The sequence below is a fragment of the Cynocephalus volans genome, chromosome 1, assembly GCF_027409185.1.
Source record: "Cynocephalus volans isolate mCynVol1 chromosome 1, mCynVol1.pri, whole genome shotgun sequence".
Taxonomy (NCBI): domain Eukaryota; kingdom Metazoa; phylum Chordata; class Mammalia; order Dermoptera; family Cynocephalidae; genus Cynocephalus; species Cynocephalus volans.
Genome location: NC_084460.1, coordinates 1,243,792 through 1,266,818, shown reverse-complemented (window position 1 = coordinate 1,266,818; position 23,027 = coordinate 1,243,792). Strand labels below are relative to the sequence as shown.

Genomic DNA, 23,027 nt, shown 5'->3' with positions numbered 1-23,027 from the left:
AGTAAGAATAAGGATGGAGAAACATTTCGCCAGAGGAAGTGTTGATCTGTCTGCCTGCTCTGCTCATCTCAAAATGTCCCCAGGAAAGAATCTGGCATACGAAAAAGGTAGTATTTACCCTTTCATAGAAAATCCATCTCTCTGAATACCAAGAGGCCCATTTCCAATTTTATTTCAATGTATTCTGGAGTTAAATTTTAGATAAAATTATAGCGAGAAGTTGCGATGTGGCGTGGCACATTTCAGGGACGTTACACGGCTTGGATCCAAAGCCTATTTTGTACAAACACATATGAGAAAACCAGGATCCTGTGGCGGGGGGTCAGGGAGGAAGGGGAATCCCCATCAATAGACTCAGAGAATAAATAGCACAAGATCAGATTCTGCCATGCTGCTCACCATGGCTGAAGTCATCTCAGAAGGAGATGCCTGTGAGCATTATTCTGGGGCCCATGATGTTTAAAATCATCTGGCTCCTCTCTGGAAAGCATCTGTCACAATTGTGTCAGGCCCCAGAAGCCTGGGGTTGCATGAGTAGGGATAGTACAAGTTTTATGCACGCAACCAAGTTTTATCTATTATCACGCCATTAGTCACAGAGCTGCCTTAAAGTGCTCACTATACCCATTTCTACTGCCTCCCTTTGAAGCATCTTGTTTTTCCATCTCCGGGGTCTGAAGAGTGCTGCTGCTGGTGGAAGATGCCTGGATGGACAGCAGGGCTTCCACAGTGGTCCTGTCTGGGGTTCCTGCCAGATGTAGAAGTAGCCGTTTACGTGACACCTTTAGAAGGTCTCTACACTTGGCCTTACATCCCCTTAGAACACCTGAGGGAAGAGTTATTTTTTCCTCTGCTCTCATTCAGTCCCTCTGCAACCCCAGGCTGCTACTGGTAGGCCTAGAACAACTCCCAATGTAAGCGCATCTTCCTTTTTAACAAAGAGAATGCAGATCTTACCTAAGAGCCTTGGGTCAGAAACAAGGTCATTGACTGTTCAATAATGTTTTGTTTTTGTTGTATTTCTTTTCACTGTTATTTACTATTCATGGTAACTGATATAGTGTTAGTTTTTCATTTTCAGAAATGTTATAAATTTAAATAAGAAGTGACTTGGTTCAGAAGAAACTAACATGCAAATAGCTGTTTGGGTAGATATGAGGGAAAATTGTAAGGTTAGTTGATAAATGACTGAAGATTGGGAAACTGTTCTAATTCAAGAAAAATGCTAGATTGGAAGATTCTCAAGGCCATCCAAATTGTGTTGTGTTACTTTTTTCAATGCACACACACACAGTCTAATAAAAATGTTGCACCCTCAGGGAGAGAGGTGAATTACAGCTGACTACCTGGCCTATTAATAAAGACCAATTAGATAGTCTTTAACATTTAAAATTTTTCCTTGGAAGAATCTTAGAAAATTTCTTTCTGAAGTAGATAATGAACTAAAAACAATAAACTTTACAAATGTATATTCTTATCATGTGCTTTGCTCCAAATATGCTTATCTGCACAATCACCAATCACTTCTCAGACTTGCTTCTATTTTTAAAAATCAAATCTGGCCTTTAAGATTAATATTTATCTCCCTTTGGGAAAGAAATGTATGTAGGCTCTCAAGGTAAATAAGAGATATACTACAAAAGAAAAGCCACTGAGCCCAGAGCAGAAGAGAAAAACACTGCTCCTGAGTTAATCTTTTCAGTCTCATTCCCTAAAAGCTAATGACAAACAGTAAAATCTTGGCTACCTGGAACCCTCAAGAATGGGTCTTCCTTTCTCAGATGTCCATATTTTTGATTGTCTAGATAACTGAGCATTTATCAAAGCTTTTTTTTGACATATGAGATGGAAATCTTTCTAAAATAACTTTCCCAGCATCACACAGTAAGTATATTGCAAAGCCTAGATTTAAACCCAGATCTTTTGGGTCACTAAATCTCTATGCTCCAGAGATGTGTTGAGGGCCATTGGATCTAATTTTTGTAATTTACATGACTCCTTCGTCACTGTCATACTCAACAGTCATTTCTCTTTTGACATGAAAGACCTTTTCTCCTTGCTTATTTTGTGTTTCTCAAAAAGTATCATACGTAAGGATATTGCCAGGTGTTTGGAGGGGTGTAATTTATTGAGAGCAGATTCTGAGTAGGGAGTGGAAGATCCAATAATCATATTCATAGTGATTTTATGTGACCAAACCTCGAAATACAGCTGGTAGAACTATAAAGAACTTTGGAGATTTGGTAGAAGAAGTTTTGATCTACATTACTAAATTTAACTACATAATTACACTGTGTGTCTCCTTTAAGCATAACAGAAACTGAAATGAGAAAACATGTTTTAAAACAGAAGTGGCTTGTATTTGGAGTCAGCAGTGACCAGCTTCACTACATACAGGAGAGGTCCATGGAGTGTCAGAGCTAAAAGGCACCTTAGAGATGATTATATTGCCGTTGCGTTCATCAGATGAGGACAGCGAGACTTTGAGAAGTGATCTGTCATGGCTTTGTGAGTTACTATTCAATTGCCATTGATTAAAGCATGGCACATTTTTAAACACACAGAGCATTAAACACACGTCAAGCATACACAAGAAAATTCAGCCTTCAAGGCAAACTGCCATGTGTTATTTTCATCTCTTATGGAGCTGATGCAGTAGATGGGTGGGGACGTGGCAACACACTGTTCGTGCTTCTCTTACACCCTATGAAAGTCCTCTGGGTCCAGAGAGATGGGCTAAGTGGTAGAGCAGATGTTCAGGGATGAAAAAATTGGCATCTCATGCCCACGAGCCATACACAGTTCTACCCAGAGCAGAAGAACCATGTACTGGAAGGGCAGGTGCCTTCCCCAGACGTTTTGAGGGGAACGAAGACTTCCCCGCTGCATACGTAGAAGGGCTGGCCTCACAGCTTTGAAGGGGCCACATGTGGCTTTGGTGCCATCTGCATATTCTCAGGATATTTGTCCATAACAAATGTTGTCTAAGAGGGTAAGCTCCCAGAAAACACTGCCATCTGTTCCACCAGCTTTGCTTGACTATCACTGAGTGACTTTCAGTCAGAAAGCATGGACCAGGGCAAAGCTTCACAGTGTTGAGTTTCTTGAGACGGATGGTTTTCTAACTGATGACTAGAGGCTGGTTTAAGCAGGGACATGGAAAGAGGCACCCAGACACCAATGTTCCTGCCAGTACCCCTCCGAGAAAAGTACATGCCCAAGTGTCATCCGAGGTGGTCCCAGTATACAAAACAACACCCCAAGTGTTCAGCCTGATTAATGGTGAGACTGGGCTGACAGTGTTACGAGGTAATATTGAGGGTGCTCGTTCCTCACAGTAGGGATCTCATTAAAAAAGACATCCTTTCCAGGTAAATTAAGTTTTCTCCATTATAACCTCAGCTCTATAGATGCATTTCTGAGGAAGACCAAAGAATAGCTTTCTCTGGGGACCTTTCAGATACTCACAGCCCCCCAAGGAAGCAGATGGCTCTGGTACAATTTTACATGGAAAAGGGACTGGACCATACATCCTCGAATGGTTCTATTCAGCCCAGGGAACCTAGGAGTCTGTGATCTTTAAACAGAGTTAAAGGGACTTAGGGACCTTGCCCTTGCCATGTCCCTGACATGCCCCACGACCTGGGTCAGGGAACTGCCATCTCTCTGAGCCTTACCTCCTCCACCTGTGGCACCACCAGGGTCATGAAGTGTTTGTGATAAGCCCACATTCGGTCTGTTGTTTATTTAGAAGAGACATGTGTATCCAAGGGAAATTGTTTCTTTAAAGACGGTAATGGCAGACCATACTGTAAACACATGATGGTGGCAACCTTCTTCTGAGACACAAGCACACCCTGGAAGAAACCCCAATGCTTCTGAAGCCTTTTTTGACTGCTCCAAAATTCCTGATGTTTACTTACTCTAAATTCTGATAGAGTTTGCATGACTGTCAGAGAGCACCCAGTTACATGCAGTCTATTTTGTCTCCCAAATGAATAATCTAAGCTCTGAGAAGACAAGGGCCATTTTACACATATCTTTTAAATATCTTCACCATAGGAGCCATGCGGTAGAGGCAGTGGTATTCCCTGCAAGCCCTCTGGCAGTGTGGACAGTGATATTCCTGGTAACTTAGCTCAAAGCCTAGCTCGCTGGCCCTTAAAGAATGTTCTGTTTGCCACTTTATTCTTAAATAAATTCCATTGCTGCTTGAACTAGCCAGCGTGAATTCCAGTGGCTGCAACTAAGAACCCTGGAGAAAACATGAACAAATACAGTTGGAAAGAGAGGGATTAGACAAGTTTCTTTATTGGAAGACTTCTCAGAACCATTAATATAATGTGCATAGTAAATCTCTAAGAGGAGACAGAATGTGTCAAAGAATCTTCACTAACCCTAAGGGGACTGTCTGATGACTGCATCCCAGAATGGTCAGTCTTGCAAGTGGTTTGCAAAGAACTACAGTTCTGGAACAAAATGTCCATCCTGTCCTTAGAACTGGCTCAGCCTATTAGAGTTACTCCATCACTTCTGTCGCTCTCTGGCTCTCTGATGCTGGGCTTGCTGAAAACACCTCATGAAACAGATTCTTTCAGACTACAAAGTAATAGAAAGGAAAGGCAGCAGGGGTGCATTTTTCCTTGACCTGTATGGCGATTTTAACTTTTTCCATCCTCTTTTCTTTTAGACCTAGTACCTGCGAGTCAGCATTTAGTTTCATGACTCCTCAATGCAAAACCTGATCGAAAGAAGTCCTTCTATAAAATCTGCATAAAACCATGGGGGAGAGGAGAGAGAATCCACATGAAAACAACCCATACTGTTTCACCAGCTATTCATCCTTCCCCTCCTAAGACTAATATCCCATGTTCTCTTCTCAGAGATTTTCCTAAGTGACTTCATTATGTTTCAAACTTCCACATTCACCTCTCCATCATACTTAAAGTCTCTTTTACTTATTCACTGGGAGGACAAATGCGTTAAAAATCATATGCATTTTGGGGTCCAAGAGATCTGACCCCTAGCTCTGCCACTTACTAGTTATATGTACTTAAGCAAGTGGCAAATCTTTCCGAGCCTCAAACATCCCAAATCAGATTGGCAAAGAAGGCTGGAGGGAGGCATTGTGCCCTATAGGGAAAGTTATAGGCACAAGGACAGAGGAGTGAATCACCAAGCTCTCTGAGAAGAGGAGAGGCCATGGAAATCCTGCTGAGAAGCTGGCCCTTCTGAGGTAGCCCCTGGCAGCAAGGAGAGACACACAGAGGGGTCATTACGTACGGGACTCCGATCTCAAAGATGTTGTTCTGGATCAGCTGCTTTCCCAACATGATGATGCTGAGCTGAACGCAGAGCTCCATGAGGCAGCCCCCTGGAGCACACTGCAGGAAGGAGGAGATACAGAAAGGAGTGGTTAGACCAGGTGGAGCTCAGAGAGGCAGCACACCATCCAGCCATGCTGTGATTGGGACAGAGTGGGGCTGGGTGCGGGAGGGGCACCTACGAACCACTGGTCAGGCATGAACCACTAGTGGCTGTACTTGCCTCTTCCATGCGGTAACCATCGAACACGTAGACGTAGCTTCCGGGCCTGCCCACAAACCTGAAATCAAGCAGTGTGGGAAGAGTTAGGAAACTCTCAGAGAATGCCAGGGCTGCTTGGGGACATCCCTTCTGGGTGGAATAGCCACCACCCAGTGTCCCCCTTGAAAGCACTGATCACGCGGGTGCTAAATCACTCAGGAACAGGAGTTCACAGCCTGTCATCAGCTAGCAATCACCTGTAACACCTAGGGCTCACCTTTTAACCCAGTCCAATTCCAGGGGATGGGGTGAGCTGGGCAGGGGTTGAGGCTGGATCTGGTGTGGGGCTGGGAAGGGGTGTGTGTGTGTGTGTGTGTGTGTGTGTGTGTGTGTGTGTGTGTCTGTGTGTCTGTGTGTCTGTGTGTGTGTGTGTGTGTGTGTGTGTGTGTCTGTGTGTCTGTGTCTGTGTGTGTGTGTGTCTGTGTGTGTCTGTGTCTGTGTGTGTGTGTGTGTGCGCGCACGCGCGCGTGTGCGTGTCCATGTGCACGCGTGTGTGTGTGTGCAGTAACTTCTGAGCCTAGACACAATGAAGTTTGGATTGTCTCTAAGTGAACACAATAGTCTGTGCACCTTTTTCCCTCAACTAAGGTCAAGAACTGAGTTCTGCTGTAGTCCTTAGTGGGGGCTTCTGATTCCCAAGAAATGAAGGGTGAGATGGACCAAAGTTGCAAGTGAAGATTCCTGGGATTGGAAAAGAAAAATCTTGACTTCTTACTGAAAATATTCAAGGAATAGAAGCAGCCTGCCTCACACCTCTTCTAAGGACAGTCTATTTTATTGGGGATAATAAGATAGACATGGGGGAGAAACAGAGAGGTAAAAGTGAATTAGGGCACCAGTGCTATAATCAGAAGAATCCTGCTCACGTGAAATGTCATCCTCTTGTCCACCGGCTGAAATCCTATTCATCCATTTAAAGTTCAACTTAACTCTTTCCTTCTCTGAAGCCTTCTTGATGTCTCTGTTTGTAGTTGGTCCCCAACACTTCACACCTCCTTTCTAGCACTTACTGCAGATTGTCATGTGCTGCTTTTAAGACTATCTCCTCCAATATACTGCAGGTTTATCTAAGGGTTAGGACACTTTTGGGGAGGGGGCAAATTATCTTATGTATGTAATTTGCTATTGCAATTAAATCTAAATAGAAAACACCAAAGAAGAATATACTCATTAATATGGACAGTCTCTCTGCTACTATAATTTCAAGACAGCAAAGGGCACAGGTCCTGGGGAAGGGGTTGTGGTTTGGGTCACAAACACATCTATAAGTAATTATCAAATGTGGATGATGGCAGTTCTCGCTACCCGTGCCTGCCTGAGGAGCTTTTAGTTTTAGGGAAGCTTTCCTGATATCGTTGGTTGATTTCTACTGGGAAATCTACTGGGAAAGTAGGTAGCTAACTGGCGTGATCACAAAAAATATTTATTGCAGTGATTTTACATCCAGACCTACCACAATGAAGAGTTTTATTGGCCCTTATTCCTGGTTCCTCAGAGAAGCCTCTAAATCTTTAGAATTTGCAGTGATGTCTTTGTTATCCATGGTGGGCCCCTGGGATTATACCTAAATTTATGCTAATGAAATTACTCAGGTTGGTGGCAGGCCATGCCAGAAAGACCAACCATGTTGGTTGGGGCTCTGAGGCCCCTGATACCCGCCTGACCTCAGGGAAAAGGGAGGGACTAGAGAGGAGTTCAGTCACATGGCAAATGATTCAATCGATCATGCCTAAGCAGTTAATGAACCCCAGTCAAAGCTCTGGACACAGAGGCTTCAGTGAGCCATACACATGGCTGTTCCAGGAGAGTGACGTGCCGTGAGGACACGAAATCTCCATGACTAGGACTTCCTGGACCTCCTGGACCTCCCCATCTGTGCTTCTCCTGTTTGCTGGCTTGGATGCATGCCCCTTTGCTATTATAAAGCTGCAACTGTTAAGTACAGCACATTTCTGAGCTCTGCGAGTCATTTTAGCAAATTACTGAACCTGAGGGGGTAGTGGGAATCCCAGAATTTATAGCCAGTGGGTCAGAACTGCAAGTGGCTTGGAAACCCCAGCGCTTGTGGCTGGTGTCTGAGGTGAGGGCTGTCTTGTGAAGGACTGTGCCCTTAACCTGTGAAGTGTGTGTGACTCCAGGTAGATAGCATCAGAACTGCATCGCAAGACCCAAGAGCCACTAGCTAGACATGGAATTCCCTCCTGCCTCATCCTCAAAATTGAAAAAGCACAAATTCTTCTGAGACTCTCCCGTCAGGGCCCAGAGCCAAAGCCTTGTAAAGTTGCCCTGGTTATCAGAATCTTAAGATACTGATTCAGAATGATTTCGTGCTAACATTCCTGCTCCATGAGCAGCCAGGTGGAAATGGAGTGGAGAATGGGACTGAGGATGTGAGCTGACCATGGGGACAGACTGACTCTACTTGTCCTGACAGTGGAGGACCCAGTCTCAGTGACAAAGTGCCTTTCCATGCGTGATACCATTACACTCACCTCCCCTTGAAAAAGGCCACGTAGAAGATGGGGGAGTAGGCATTGACAAACTTCAGCAAGAAAGCTTTGAGTATCAAGCGCTCCTCAAAAGTCTGTTCTGTTTTTGGAACCTCTGCAAGAGAAAAGCAAAGGTGATGAGCCCAGGGTGAGATTTCTCCCCTCCCCAGAGTTTCAACCTGGACACAAGCCATGGTCTCTCAGCTTATTTCTTCACAGTAGAAACAAAGAGACCCTTCTGTCTGGCACATTAGAATTGAATTCATCCGGGAGGCTCCCAGTGGGCTGCCAAGGAATGTGAGCTACGGAAGGCAGAGGATACATGGGACCATCACTTTCTCCTTCCTCCTGCCTCCTCCGTCCACTCCAGGACAGTGTCGCACAGAGCTCCTCGAGAGGGGCTGAGCAGGCGCAGCTTCCTACACTGCCCTTACGTCACCAAGGGGAATTCGGCTTTGATCTGCGTAATTGCCACCTCCACAAAGGCTCGTTAGCCACTTAACTAGAGGTAAGAGGGTGCCGTGACATCGTTTGTCTCTCTCCTCCTTCATTTTTAGCGGGAAAGCATTCACCTGTATGTCCTCTGGGTAGGCGCACATGATAAAGTCTCATTGGTAAGACACACGAAACGGACATGGCCGTGGTCCGTGTCTCAGACTCACAGGTCGTAGCCCCAGTGTGTTCTCTCAGGCCCAAGCAGAGGAGGCAGCTGACACTCCTAGAAGGACTCTGAGGAACAGTGAGGAGAAATCCCATAGGTGCCCCCAGAAGATTCGAAACACATAGGCAGCTCCAGAGGACAGCCATGCAGGATGGTAGGTAGGGACTCCACAGACCGTGACAAATGGCTTAGCAAACATAAAAGGCTAAGGGTGGTCTTCATCCATTCAGGCTACTACAACAAAATTCCATAAACTGGGTAGCTGATTCAAGACAGAAATTTATTTTTCACACTTCTGGAGGATCAGAACATCAAGATCAAGGTAGATTCTGCGCCTGGTGAGAACCTGCTTTCTGGTTCATAGATGGCACCATCTGGCTGCATCCCCACATGGTGGAAGGGGCAAGCAGCTCTCTCAGGCCTCTTTAAAAGGGTACTAGTCTCATTTATGAGGGCTCTGTCCTCGTGACCTAATCACCTCCCAAAGGCCCAAGCTCCTAATACGATCACCTTGGGATTAAGATTTCAACATAGGGTCGTAGCATGGGACCACACCCTTCAAGGCAGAAGGAAAGCATACCCCTGCATCCTCTGGACTGATAAGCATAGCTGGAAAGTGTGCTGACCATCAGAGCACAGGGCCAGGGCCAGGCCAGCAGAGGATTTCTCTGTCCAGATGGGACTGGTGCCTGGGCCCACCTGACTTGCCTGCACCTGAGTCACATACAGCTTTTAAGAATCATTGAAGAACTGGACACAAAACCTTGTTCTCTCCCATGTGTAATGTTCTTCTCTGACCCATCTCCTCATGTGCAAATCCTCTGCATCTTCTAACATCCAGATCAAATACTACCCATAATCGACTTCCTGCAGCTCCCCAAATGCCTTCAGCTAGTGATAATCTTTTTCTGTTTTCTTCTATAGTATTTCATGTGTCCCTGTATTAATTACTATGTCCATGACCTTTGAAAATGAACAATAATAGTAGCTACCACTGATTGCCCATTTTCACATGTTCAGATTCCCCCTAAGTCAAGGATTCAGGAGTAAGTAGTTTATTCAGGGGGTGCTCCCAGAAAGCTTGGTGAGGGAGTGGGACAGTGTGACAGAGAAGGGACAGACCCCAATATAGATGTGTTTGTGAACAGATTACCACCACAGGCAATTGGGCTCAAACCCACTGGGGACCTTCTAAGGGACTGTATGAAGCACATCTCAGAATTATCACAATGGGGTGTGACAAGCAGGAGTCCCTCACTGGCTGACGGTCACGGTTGGGGTTAACTCCCTGGCACTTCCAGCCTGTCCTATGCATGGGCCTGGCATGACCCACAAACAGAGCATGCTGCAAGCAGAGCTACAGAAAGCCACTGGTGCGAACAGCAACTATCTGAAGGTGACCTCCTGGGTGGGCCAAGGGAATGTGGGTTCTACACAAGAGTGTGAGCGCCAAGCTGCTCTGCAGAGGACATTGTACACAGGTGTGTGCACTTGTTATCTTTCTAACCCTCACCTACCTACGTAAAGCAGATGCTACGTTTCACTTTACAGGTGAAGGGAACTGAGGCACAGAAAGGTTAACAACCTTGCTCAAGATCACACAGTATGTTAGTCTGTTTCTGTTGCTTTTAACAGAAATAACTGGAACTGGGTACTTTGTAAAAAAGTGAAATTTATTGCTTACAGTTTCAGAGGCTGGGAAGTCCAAAGTCCAGGGAATCCATCTAGTGAGAGCTTGGTGGTGGTGACAGTGACCCAGGGATCTCACATGGCAGAAAATGGTGGAGCAGAGAGAGACTAACCTCTCATGTGCTCTTCTTTTAAAGTCCTCAGAACCAGAATCCTGACCACCATTATTAATCCATTCACTACTGCACGGTCCTACAATCCAATCACCTCTTCAAGGCCCCACCTTTCAATGACCGTAATAGGATTTCCCACCCCCTTAGCAGTCACAGTGGAGATCAAGCTTATAATACGTAAAACTTGGGGGACACAATCCATATCACACAGCAAGTAAGTGACGGAGTTAACATTTGAGCCCAGATCCACCTGCCTCTGAACACAGTGCTCACTACAGCACACTCTGGAATCAGGACGTTTGACCCATTAAGGTCTGTGTCATACACTCTCTCACCTCCTTACCCTCACTCCAGCCTAACATCATGCACCTAAGAAACATTTCTCCCTTCCAGTTTACATCCACTGAGTACCCGCCGTGTGCAGGCACCATGCAAGACTGACAGAGACGTCACCCCTTCCCTCAAGGAGTGTCACTGAGCAAGGTCTCCAGGCAAAGCATTTTGCACACTGCCAGTCTCTCGCAAATCTACCTGTGAGCAGCAGAGTACCTCTCATAGCAGAAGGGGTCAACGAGAAGACTGCATCGCCGTGACTGAGTATCCCACGCAGAACAAGCCCTTAATCCATTGTCAACGCTAGAGCACAGTCCCCAGTCTTAGCAGGTAATGCCACTGGCATCAAAGCAGCTCTTACTGGCATGTCACCAGCAGCCTACCCGCCCTGCACACTTCATGTGTGAAGACCACCCTTTAGTGGGAGACTGAAGCACTGAGGCCTCCCCTGCACCATGGACAGACTCTAATGTGCCCTTGGCATCTGGAGAGACAGCCTGGAAGATCGCCAAGACACAGGGGTTTGCATGGGGAGTAAGCAAAGAAAACACGGGGGGACTGAGAATGACCAAGAACAGTGCTCTTCTCCTGCATGAGGCATTGTTTAGGAAGTATTGCATTTGGTTAAAAATTTTAAACAGATTTAATTAATATACATGTAGATACGTACAGATTTTAATATGAAAAATCCATCTATAGCAAGTATTATGGGAGGGGAAGGAACTCCAGAATGTGAGGTTCCCACGTGCATGAGGCCTCCCAGGGCTTCTGGGTGAGCAGGCGAGACAGAGATAGGCCCGATGTTCATCAAACTCAGTCCCTCCGACCGCAGATACGAGTGGCTGTGGTGTGTGCTGCTTCTAAGCCTTGCCCTTGACACTGCCTGCAAGGTCTTCCACTCTGCCTTTTTCCCTCATGTCGCAGGGAAGACTTGAAGGCCCTAGAGGATTGTAGCACCCCCAGCAGGAGGAGGCCCAGACCCCTGAACCACCAAGTGGAGGGCTGTTCTCCAAACATCTGGCTGAACTGCGATGACAGCAGGAAGTAAACCTTGGAGGTCTTTGACATTTCTACACTATGTGCTTCAGCAGCCAGGCATGAGTGACTAATGCAGGGGTACAGAGAACTTTGGGAGAGACATGCCCTGAGATACAAGTTGTATTCCAACTTGAGCCCTCGGCAAGTAGGGACAGTGTTTCTGAGCAGGCTGAGATGTCACCAAGGGACCTCTGTGTGCCTGTTGAGCTGGTAGGCAATTGTCGGAGGCAGAAATGTGCTTGAGAGACACAGTGCTTAAGTGTGACACTCCATACCCTCTAGTATAAATTATTGGAAATTTATTCCAACATCCTCTAAACAGCACCTCCTCCAAAACTGCAAGAGGCAAACATTTTGGAGGTCTATGAAAGACCTGCAATAGTTCAAGGAGAAGCCTTCTAAGCTGGAGCAGCAGTAGTAGAACATAGCATCAGTGGGTAACAGCAGTAGAGGGAGGGAGCCTCTCACATAAGCCCCACGGCACCTGTGGTGGGCCACTCAAGAGCAGAGGCCACTAAGGCGACTGCCACATGCAGAGGTGAGCCCCTGGAACCCATGGCCCTGGGAGAAGTCTTGAGCACGGGAAAGCTTAGATACCCTATAGCACTACTTTGCCAATAGCATTGCCTGTAGGGGAACCTGGAGATATCACTGTAATTCTCCAGGAGATGAAGTTGGAAAAGGCGAACGGAGCATGCCTCAGCTGGAGACAGCTTTGTGGTTTTCTCCTTCCTGACATTCCCGGGTGGACACAGCTCCAGGAGATAAAAGACCTGGGCAATCCCACACAGCTGCACCTAACAGTCGTTTGGATAATGATTTGTACTCACTGTTTCCAGTTAACACTGACACCTCTGTTACCTCTCCCTCTGTTTGCATAGGTTAGCAAATGCACTGTAAGAGCTTTAACCTCCAACGCCTTTCCCCTCCCTGCTACAAATCCTGCCCGACAAAGAGGTCAGCCCCCCTCCCATTTGATTTATGCGTGTCAGGTCCTCACTGGGCTGAAGATCCCACATATCCTTCCTTGGCCTGATTCTTATTCCCCTTGATTAAAGGACACAGTTCTGAGTCCCAGGTGGAAATGTCTGCCACTGATGTCTAAGGTCACCTTCAGTTTTAAGATCTCATAACTCTGAACCCTCATGTGGCTGTTAATCCTATCACTCCCCCCACCCCCACCACGTACGCTCTACATGGCTCTTTTACAATGAGCAAGGTCAGACAGACGCATCTTCTGGACAGATCACAGCTGTTGCCAGAAGTATTCTACTACACACATTTACTGAATGAAGTAATGAGTGAATGACAGGAAAAGAATTATTTGGAAGAGTAAAAAATTATTTGTCATATACTAAAAATTTTCCGTCACATTCCAAGAAGGGCAAATACTAAGGAGGGACCTTTCTCTGCTGAGCAGGATAACAGGTGAAGAGATAAAAACAAGAGTCCAATTTCCCTACATAAGATACAAGATGCAGGCATTGGGGTTAGATGCAGGACCCGGAAGAGGTTAGAGTCAATGCAATGGGAGGCAAAGGGCAGTGGGGGGGAGACTCGGCCAAAGAAAAATATAAGTGATAGGCAGGGGTGGGGCAGAGATGCCCAGTGGAAATTTCATTCTCTTCTGCTGAGTGCTCTGTAGTGTGACTACCTCATTTGCCTCTCTGCATAATCTTCTGTAAAGATTCATGGAAAGTATCCTGGATTCGCTCTTGGGGAATACGCTGAAGGACTGGGTCCTACTTCAAGATGGGCACAGACAGGGGCATGAGCACAGCCTGCCCGCACCGCCCTCCTGTATCTGGGCTACAAACGAGAGAGATCGGGGAGAGAGAGACACACAGAGAGGAGCAGGAGGAGGAAGATGAAGAGGAAGGAGGGAAGGAAGGAAGAGAGGGAGGGAAAAGAAGAAAGGATAAACTTTTCAAAAGAATTTTTGCTTTTTTTCCTTTTTTCTTTTTTTAAATAAGAATCTGAGGCTCTGCTCAGTGTGCCTGAGGCATCCAACTCAGTAGTAACATAACCACACCTCAATGCTTTTAAATATTTTGGGGGTAAAAAATTAAAGCCAATGTCATCTAAAAAATAAGATATCAGGTATGATGGTCTGAAACTTTGGGAAATTCATCTTGTGAATGTGTCTAGAAGGGGATCAGCATGAGGTATGGAATGTTGTGTGTCTTTAATTTCCTTTTATTGTCCCCTGTGAAATGTTTGTGCTCAGATCTCCCAGTCCCTACTGGAATTTCCTCCAAGTTCTCTGAAAAGAGAATCTGGTTTTTTCTGAGCTCTTTGCTCCAACTGGAAATGAGTGGCTCCCTTCCTCCATACAGATAAATCACAGGCCTGGCTATTATTTACTACTTTTATTCCTAAAACCAGCCTGTGCCTGTGCTTTAGGGCCATGAGCCACCATAAATAATGGGCATTTCCAATAAACAATCAAAATCCATTTGATAGGCCAGTAAATCAACCAGGTGCTCCCACCTCAGAGCAACTCTGCAGCCATGGTGTGCACTTGGCTGAGCCTCTGGAGAGGGATGCGCCTCGGGGACCCTCACAATGAGGGACAGAATGGAAGATCGGGGGTAGAGGGGATGTCAAAGCCTGGAGCTCCAGTTTGACTTCTGGCTCCCTTTCAACAGCCACCACGGGAGCTTCCCCTGCCCATGGCAGACATTGTGTGGCTGAAGAAATAGAACAGGCTTTTCCAGAGTCCAAGTGGGTGGGATGATGTCCACAGGTCAGGAAGGGGTGTCTGCATTTCAGGTCACTAAGCAGGATCCCCTCACAGGACACAGATCTCTGCAGTCGTCTGAATCTAAACCCCACAAAAAAATGGTGCAGACTTGAGCTTCCTACAATTCCAGATAAAGTGCCCTTAGACTTCATTGCTACGTGGATATGCAGGAGGAGAGTCCAATGGAGAGAGTGTGAGCAGGCGGACAGACAAACCTCATTGTTCATGAGTTCCTGAAATCTCACCTCCCCCAGGAAGGCCTCCCACATTGAACAGAGGTCATCTGAAGGTTTTGCCTGCTCCCAACCTGGGAGAGCAGATTTCCAGCAGCGGGCAGACTCTATTTGGGGCCAGAAAGAACAATCTGATAGATTTCCTAGGCAGATCCATTACCACCCCACCCCTTTCGTCTAAGCTTTAACCCTCTAGAGCATTGTGTCATGAAAAAATATGAGTGCAAATGACCCAGCTATAAACTGCCTTGGAAAATAATTAGTATGAAAGCCCAAGTCAGTCCCAGGGGGCCAGCTTAGGACTCAAAGTCTCCAAGCTCATCCTAATCATCTGGAAACAGCCTGGCCAGCAAGGGGATGCCAGGGGAAGACCCTGAGTCCTAGGAGAGCACCTCCTCCTACCTGGTGTCCTCAGCAGCCCAGCCAGCAAACACACAGTGATGACAAGGCAAGTGAGGAGATGTCCGCATGTTTATTTCAACTGGCACCAGCCCTGGCATGGCTCTGGGCAGACACACGGGGCTGAACTTGCATAGCTGAGTCTGAAAGCCAAGGCGTCTACTCCTCTCCTCGCCTCTCCCCCAGGGCACACTGAGGACTGTTCCCTGACAGCCCAACCAGCTGGTCTTCCCTCCATCTGTGCATGTGTGAGTGGGCGGAGGGACTGTTTCCACCCACTGGTGTGATGTTGCTGCCTTGCCTATGCCATGGAGAGGGAATCACCCAAGGAGAAGCCAGCCAGCTGGGTAATTAGGCAACCAGTACGTGGGTCGCCTAAGGGAGCGGAGCACTGAACTGGAGACTCCGGATGGTGTCCCTGAGATGCTCCCGCCACCCTAGGTTGCTTCTTAGCATGAAGGATCCTTTCCTTAGAGCCAGGAAGATAGCTCTTATGCCCAGACAAAGGGACATGAGACCTACTGTGCTGACTAGCAGCCTCATCCAAGGCGACAGCACTCCTGGGGCATCTCATTTTAAGGAAAAAGGAGGCTTAAACAGGAAGAGAGCACCTGGAGAAAGACAGAGAGGGTTAGAGCAAGAGAGAGAGAGAGCACAGCATTCTGTCAGGGGCCAGTCATGACAGTCCCACAGCCAGCACCTGCTGTGTGCCAGGTACTGTGCAGACACTCAGTGTGAATTTCCCCTTTGATCATTACAACTCCCTATAAAGATTTTTTCCCGGCTGCAAGGACCAGAGTGGGTAGAGAGCAGGTAGGAGACAGGGTGGAGGTGTGCATGTCCTGAAAGCAGGGAGCCCGGATTGCAGCTCCTGGATGGAGCCCACCCTGAAGGGGAAAACTGTCCTCCTTTGAAGAGCCCAGAGAGCTGTCAAGGACCTGCAGGTGAAGGGACCATCTCAGCAGTGGTCCAGCCTCTGCCGGATGGAACGAGGCCTGCGCCCACAAGCAGTGCAGTGTGGCAATGAGACCCAGAGGGGTCCAGCCATGCCCTGGGGGTCTCCCTGTGTCAGTGAGGATGCTGGCCTGCCCCCTCCACTACTCAGGACCCAGCAGGAGACAGAATGCACCTCAGATGAAGTCACCACTTACAGCAGTGAAGAGACAAGGAGGGGAAATAGCATTAATGGCACCCGAGAAGGACCTGGAAGGACAACTCATCCTGCAAGCGCTGTAATTACGACAGATGCAGTTTTGCCAGAGACGTGGGAGAATGAGGGAGAACCAGGAAGAAACACCCCCATTCCCTCGGCGAGTGGAGGCAGGTTGGGGAAAAGAGGTGCAAACAAGGAATGACCACCACGGACCCCTTTTCCTTCTCTCCAGATGGTCGAGGTCTCCGGGCTCTCAGAAAATGTAAAGAGAAGGTGAAAAACATACGGGATTTCTTGCTAATAGGAGAGAGTGCTTTGGCGATTAAGTGGTTATGGCCAAAGTTTGGGAAGGAATTCTCACCAGTTACTCCAAACTATTGCATGCAGCAGTATTGCTAATACTAGTTTCACGTAACCGGGATGAGCTGCTCCTCAGACTTGGGCTGTAACCATGATCACATCTTTTTTGTTATAGTAACGGCCTCCCCCATCTTCTCTCCCCCCAGACAACACTTACAATCATTTAAGCCAACATCACTGAGGGGCCTCAGACAATGGCAGAATCCACACTCCCTCTCCCCACGGCCTCCACACAGGGGGCAGCAGGAGCCTCTTCTCCCCAGTCACCCGAGGCCACCCAGCACGTCAGGAGGCAGAGAGGGAAGGGAATACAACCCAGCAGACCTGACTCCCAGGCCGGATTTCAAATGACCGGCCGTGCGGCCTTCCCCCCAGCAAGGCAGCAGGCCCGCTCCGGCCCACGCCCGGCCACGTGCGTCCTCCCTCTGGACGGCTGCTCCTGAGCAGGTCCCGCCACAGGGGCCAAAGTCCCCTCCTCCCAGTGCGCTGAGTCCAGCAAAGCCAACACTGCCACTCTGCACTCAAAAGCACACATTGTCCACATTTAGAAAATTAGATTCATCCATATATACCCAAAACCTTCTTCTTCAGGGAGTTTTTGATGCCCTGGACCGTTTGTGTCTTTGGTACTGATTTCCCCTCCTTTGTCCTTTCTTCCGTCTCTTCTCTCCTTAGTAGTAACAAATGCCTTTTGCTGAGAGCAGCTTAGAACAAGAGGAAAAATTTTAGACTCAATACTTCCCGGTGAGAACTACATTTTTTAAACACTTCTTTCTTTTGTAAAAACTTAATAAAGCATGCGTGACTCCAAAGTCTGCAGACCTGCGGTGTCCCCTCATGCATGCAGGTCTGTGAGATCGTGCTCTCCTACAGTCCCCCTGCCCAGGTTATCTGACCCACTGGCTGTCCCTGTCCCCAGACATACCCACCACTCGTCATTCCCATGTGTGGTGCATTGCATTTAAATCATCTGGAGCTTCTGTTGAGTTTTCTTTTGCTTTCCCAACAAGTTGAGAATGTCCTGAGAACAAGAACAGCTACACATAACAAGGCAGTAGAGGGCCATGGTCTCAGCAGGGACACTGAGGCCAGACTCACCACTTACCAGCTCTGTTATTTACCTCGCTGTGTCTCAGTCTTCTCATCCTTAAAATGGGGGTGTTCAACCCTGTACCCCACAAATACGTATAATCAATTATGTTCCAATAATTAATTAATTAAAAGAGAATGTCAAGATTACCTACTTCATTGGGGCTGTTTTGAAGATTAAATATACCGATACATGTAATGTGCTTAGAACAGTGTTTGGTACAGAGTGAGCTTTGTGTGTATGATGGGAGGCGGGTAAGCAGTTTGCACACCTGTGCCCACCACTATCAACTCTATGCCGAGGTCAAGTTCCTAAATCTCTTCAGCCTTCTCATAAGTAAAACAAAAGAAATGACCAATCCCCAGAGCTACTGCGAAAACTGTGGGACCAATATGCACAGTGACAACCAGTGCGTGGCACATGGCGGAAGCTCGATAAAGTGGAGGTCCTTTTCCTCATCCCTCCTTCTGTTCCTGTTCATCCCTGTCCCCGCTGCAAGAGCATCTGGGGGCAGTGAGACTCAGGAGAGGGCTATCAGCAATGTTTAAACTACTCATAAGCACAGCCATCTTCACAAGAATTAGAAACTTTGATTTGACTTAGTAATCTCTTTTCAAATGTCTGCAAAAATCCCAACCCTGTAACTTGATGTCTTAGTCTGCTTTCTGCTGCTATCAGTGAATAGCACAGACCAGGTACTTGTTGAAGAATAGAGGTTCCACAGCATGTCACCAGCATCAGGCAAGGGCCTTGATGCTGTGTCATCCCAAAACAGAAGGTGAAGGGAAGGACAGTGCATGCGAGAGAGAGGACCCTGGGGCCAGACTCGCTGTACAACCACCCACTCTCCTGACAACTAACCCGCTGCTGCTGCACTAACAGCACTGGTCACCTCTCATTGGGCCCCACCTCCCAGCGCTGTTGCACTGGGGATGAAGTTTCCAGCACATCAACTTTTGGGGGACACATTCAGACCACGGCACTTGGAAAGGTTCCTCAGAGAGGGAAGGATGACCCGCACAGCTCCACACACCGCCCAGCACCTCACACAGTTTGAAAAGGAGAGGAAACAGAGGCAGTAGAGGAGCCAGGTCAGAGAACACTGCTTATACAGGCGGGCCATGGCGTCCTGGTTACTCAGCCCAGAAGCTGCCGTCGGCCCACCTCCTCCGCCCCGCCTGTGACTAGAATTCCCCAAAGCTGGATGGAGTACAGACAGGCCCCCTTCAGGCCACACCTGACCCACACTTATGACAATCATGATAAGAGCCTACAGTTTTCAAGATCATCCGGCTCTCAAACGTGTGGGCTCAGAAGCCCTTGCCTCAAAGGCACAGTAACCCCCTGTCTCCTGGCCCAGAGAAGAGCAGCCCTGAGCTGGCCAGCTTGGTGACTCTGTTTCCCTGCCTTACACCCTAGCCCCCAACCATGCCTGAGCCCTGTCCTGCTTGCCCACCTGTCCAGGGTCCCAGTGACCCACCCAGCTCTTGCTTGCTTCCTGCTCCACGACCTGGGTCCTTTCTCTGTGCCCACCACCTGTAACCCCTCTAGGAATGAACAGATCACTGCACCCTAAGACAGACCTCATCCCACACATTCACTGGAATCCTCACCCCGAGGCACACAAACTCCAATTATTCATGCTTGCTGAACCCGGCTATACACTTTGTATACTGTGTCGTGGCCAGCCAGGCTCCCTCTCAGACAAGGCTGCAAAGCTTCATCCATTTCCCCAGAAACCCCCTCCTGACACCCCAAGTTTCAGCTCAGTCCCTGCTTCACCAGTGCCATGCTGCCTCCAAATTATAGCTCATCTTGCACCAAGCCCGTTACTATTGTTATGTGGCAGCCAGGGAGACCATTACTGTTATTATCTGCCTCTGCTGAGTCAATCACTCTCAAGGCATTCAACAAACTGCGTCTTGTATCATAAGTACTTGTGACAAGAGTGGACCTTGGATAGGACCAATGCCTGGGCCTATCGAGGGATGCTCCTAGGGAGTTGGTTTTCTGTCACCCAGCCTGGCAGGAAGCACTTGGGAACCGGCTGCGGTGGTTACACCAGCTGCTTGCACCTGGTGAGCAAAGCACACAGTCACAGCCTCCTCAACTAGCAGATCTGGGGCAGGAAGCCAGAGGGGCATTAACCCACCGTGAGAAAGGCACAGGAAGCCCCCAGCCCCGCAGACTTCTCCATCCATTAGGTGGCATTATCCCAGCTTTACATGCCTGCAGGGGCCTGGGGGAACCCTGAAACCACACCCCTGCCCGCCCTTCGGCTTGCTGATCACCTCCTGCTTTGCATGTGTATTCTTTGCCATTAAGGAAAACTCCAAGTCCTCTGATGTCCTTGCTGCACCTTTCAGTCCCTATCTTGTCACCACAACTTTGCATTTGCCTTATTCATCACAATGTTTCCTCAAATCCTTTTGTGGCAGCCAGGATTGAAATAATGGGTACATAAATGCTCACTACGGCCTCTACTGCTGCTTAATAAGGATGCCGCACCTATGGGCATTCCTTAAAAACTTTCTTTTTGAAGGCATGAAGAGAGATGTATTTCACCAGTAACTGCATCATCAGGAAATATGTGCCAAGATCTACTCTGAGCTGGGTACTGCATATGAAACAAAGATAAATGGAAGATAAGTCACTGCTCTCAAGGGCCTTGCAGTCTGGCTGGGGTGAGTGGCAGAGACCTTTCCTGCTCCTGGGATGGTCATGTGTTTCCACACACTTTCCAACCTCTCCATGTTCAGGACGGGTCTGGCCCGTGAGCCATGGGCAGAAGGGATCGATGACACTTCCAGACAGATGCCTTTAATAGCCTCTGTTGGCCCTTTCGCTCTTTCTCTGACATGGTGTCCATGGCAGCCTCCATCAGTCTGGGTCCTGGAGTAGCTGAGTGCAGCAGAGAACCCTGCCTGGTCACACGAGACATGTCATGTGAGCAAGAACACAGAAACAACTCCATGCTATGAGACCGAGATTGTAGGATGAATTCATTACCCTAGCATAGCCTAGTCTGTTCTAACCCTGGGAATACGCCTGCAAATGCAAGCAATTAGATAAGACACATGATAGACCTAGGAGTGCTGCAGATGACTCACTCCAAGTTCATCCCCACCTGCAGCCTTTGCCTCTGCTTTCCCGTCTTCCTAGAGTTCTGCCTGCAGACCTCTGTGTGGTTGGTTCCCTCCTGCCGTTCAGGTCTCGGTATAATGTTACCACCTCCATAGGCCTTTGCTGACCACCCGACCAGCACGCACAGCCCACAAGCACTCTCCACCACACGGCCCCCAACTTAGACTTCAAGAAATGCTCTCATTTGCTGTCTGTCTTGCCCTTGCTGCAATGTGAGTAGCGTGAGTGTGGGAACCTTATGTCTTGCTTATTGCTGTGTTCCCAGAATTATGACTGGCACAAAGTAGGAACTCCAACATTAGCTCCTGACGTGCAGATGAGTGGAGGGTCTGTGCCGGGCAGTTCAAGTGGAAGAACGTCCGGAGGGCAGAGTAGCCAGGAAGGATTCACAGAGGAGGGGGCCTAGAGAGGCCCTTAAAGGGGCAGTCAGCAGGGGTGGTCACCTGAGGTGGAGGAGCACAGTGAGGAGAAGGCGGTCCAGAGCCTCAAGTTCAGATCGGACCTAGGACAAAGGGCAGCTCTCTGAGGGGGCTGGCTGGAAGTGGTACCCCAAACCTGCTGTTCAAGGAAGGGTGTCTGGGTGGGGACTTCTAAGACAGGAGCCCCTAGCAAGAGGCTGAAGGCAACAGCACAACCGTTAGGCTGTGAAAACATCCAGACAAGGGTGGCCATCAGCAGATGGGAGGAAGAGAATGATAAAGAAAGGGTCGATAAGACTTGGTCCAAAAAAGTCCCCTGCTGCCCGATGCCACGACGCAGTTGGGTGGTGCGGGGGAGAAGGAGCCAGCTCTACAACTGGAAGTTTCTTTCCACTGGATTCTGAAATTCAGTGGTCCTTCTGCTACCCAACAGCACCCTCTGAGCCCTCTGGGGACATCTGTCTAACACAGACTGGAACAACCACCCAGGACTGCGCCCGCGGGGCTCCCCGGGTGAAGACCCAACACACCACTTCAACACAGAGCTAGACACATCCAAATAGCACGGCAGATATTCGCGTCTTAGACACAGAATCTGAGTCCGAACCTTAGTAAAATGAAGATGTAATACTTCTTCCCTTGCTGGCCACGCATGGTTTTCATGAAGATGAAGTGGGGTTACAGAAATTTTTTTTAAGTTTAGAAACGCTTTACAAGCATCGTGATCACAAAGAACAAAGTGTACTTGTTAGAATTTCATCTCTTTCCTTTGCAGCACACAGACTCCGAGCAGTGCTGGACGTGGCTCTGCCAGACCTGAGTAGCCGGAGCCACTGGGATGCAGGGACTATGAGCGGATGCAGCTTCACGATGCAGAAACTCCTTTATGGCCCATGTTGTTTATGGCCTTAAACAAGAGTTTAAGGCCCAGCCTTGCACACGGGAAGTGCCCACTATATACTTGTTAATCAGGGTTTGACTGTTGCCTCTCTAGTCGTCTCCCGCCGTCACCACTCTCTGGATCTGTGTGGAAAGGCACAACAGAGACAGCAGGCGGGACAGAGCGTGGAGCGTCTGCACCCCACAGCCCCCTGCTGCCTCCTGCCTGCCCTCCACACATGCGCTCGCCACCTCTCCCCCCTGCTCTGTTGCATCCTATACCCCCGCCTGAGTAACCCTGAAAGCCTACAACTCCCATGGCACACTCTTCAAAAGTTCCCCAGTGGTGTTGGGACCAAGTTGGGGGACAGGGGACATTTCTCCCCACTCCCAATGTTCTTTGCACATGGGGGATGTATTGGTCACGATGCCCTGGCTTGCCCCCCCACCTCACTCACTTCTCCTGGGTGAGGAGAGCTCACCTTACTGGTCAGTCTGGAAGGTGGCACTGGCATTTCTCGCTGACCCTCCTCCCCTGCCCTTCCTTTGGAGGTGGGCAAGGGCCCGAGAAAGCAGGTGTTCTTCTGCACCCCTCCACATCCTAAGTCTTGCAGGGCTGCCCTGTCCACTGCCGCCTGCTGTTGAGAGGGTAAATCAGTCAGGAATTTGGTATTAGAGAGCCTATTTGGCTCTCCTAC

The 23,027-nt window shown here is 48.3% G+C and overlaps 1 protein-coding gene across 1 annotated transcript in view; it reads right to left on the bottom strand.

The window, feature by feature from the left end:
- Nucleotides 1-23,027, bottom strand: part of ANO2 (anoctamin 2) — a 317,511-nt gene that overhangs the window by 40,681 nt on the left and 253,803 nt on the right. Inside the window, exons 17-19 of the mRNA XM_063099698.1 lie at nucleotides 8,079-8,190; nucleotides 5,548-5,605; nucleotides 5,284-5,384 (exon numbers count right to left, since the gene is read on the bottom strand). Coding sequence (XP_062955768.1) covers nucleotides 5,284-5,384; nucleotides 5,548-5,605; nucleotides 8,079-8,190 — 271 coding nt within the window. The remainder of the gene's footprint in view (nucleotides 1-5,283; nucleotides 5,385-5,547; nucleotides 5,606-8,078; nucleotides 8,191-23,027) is intronic.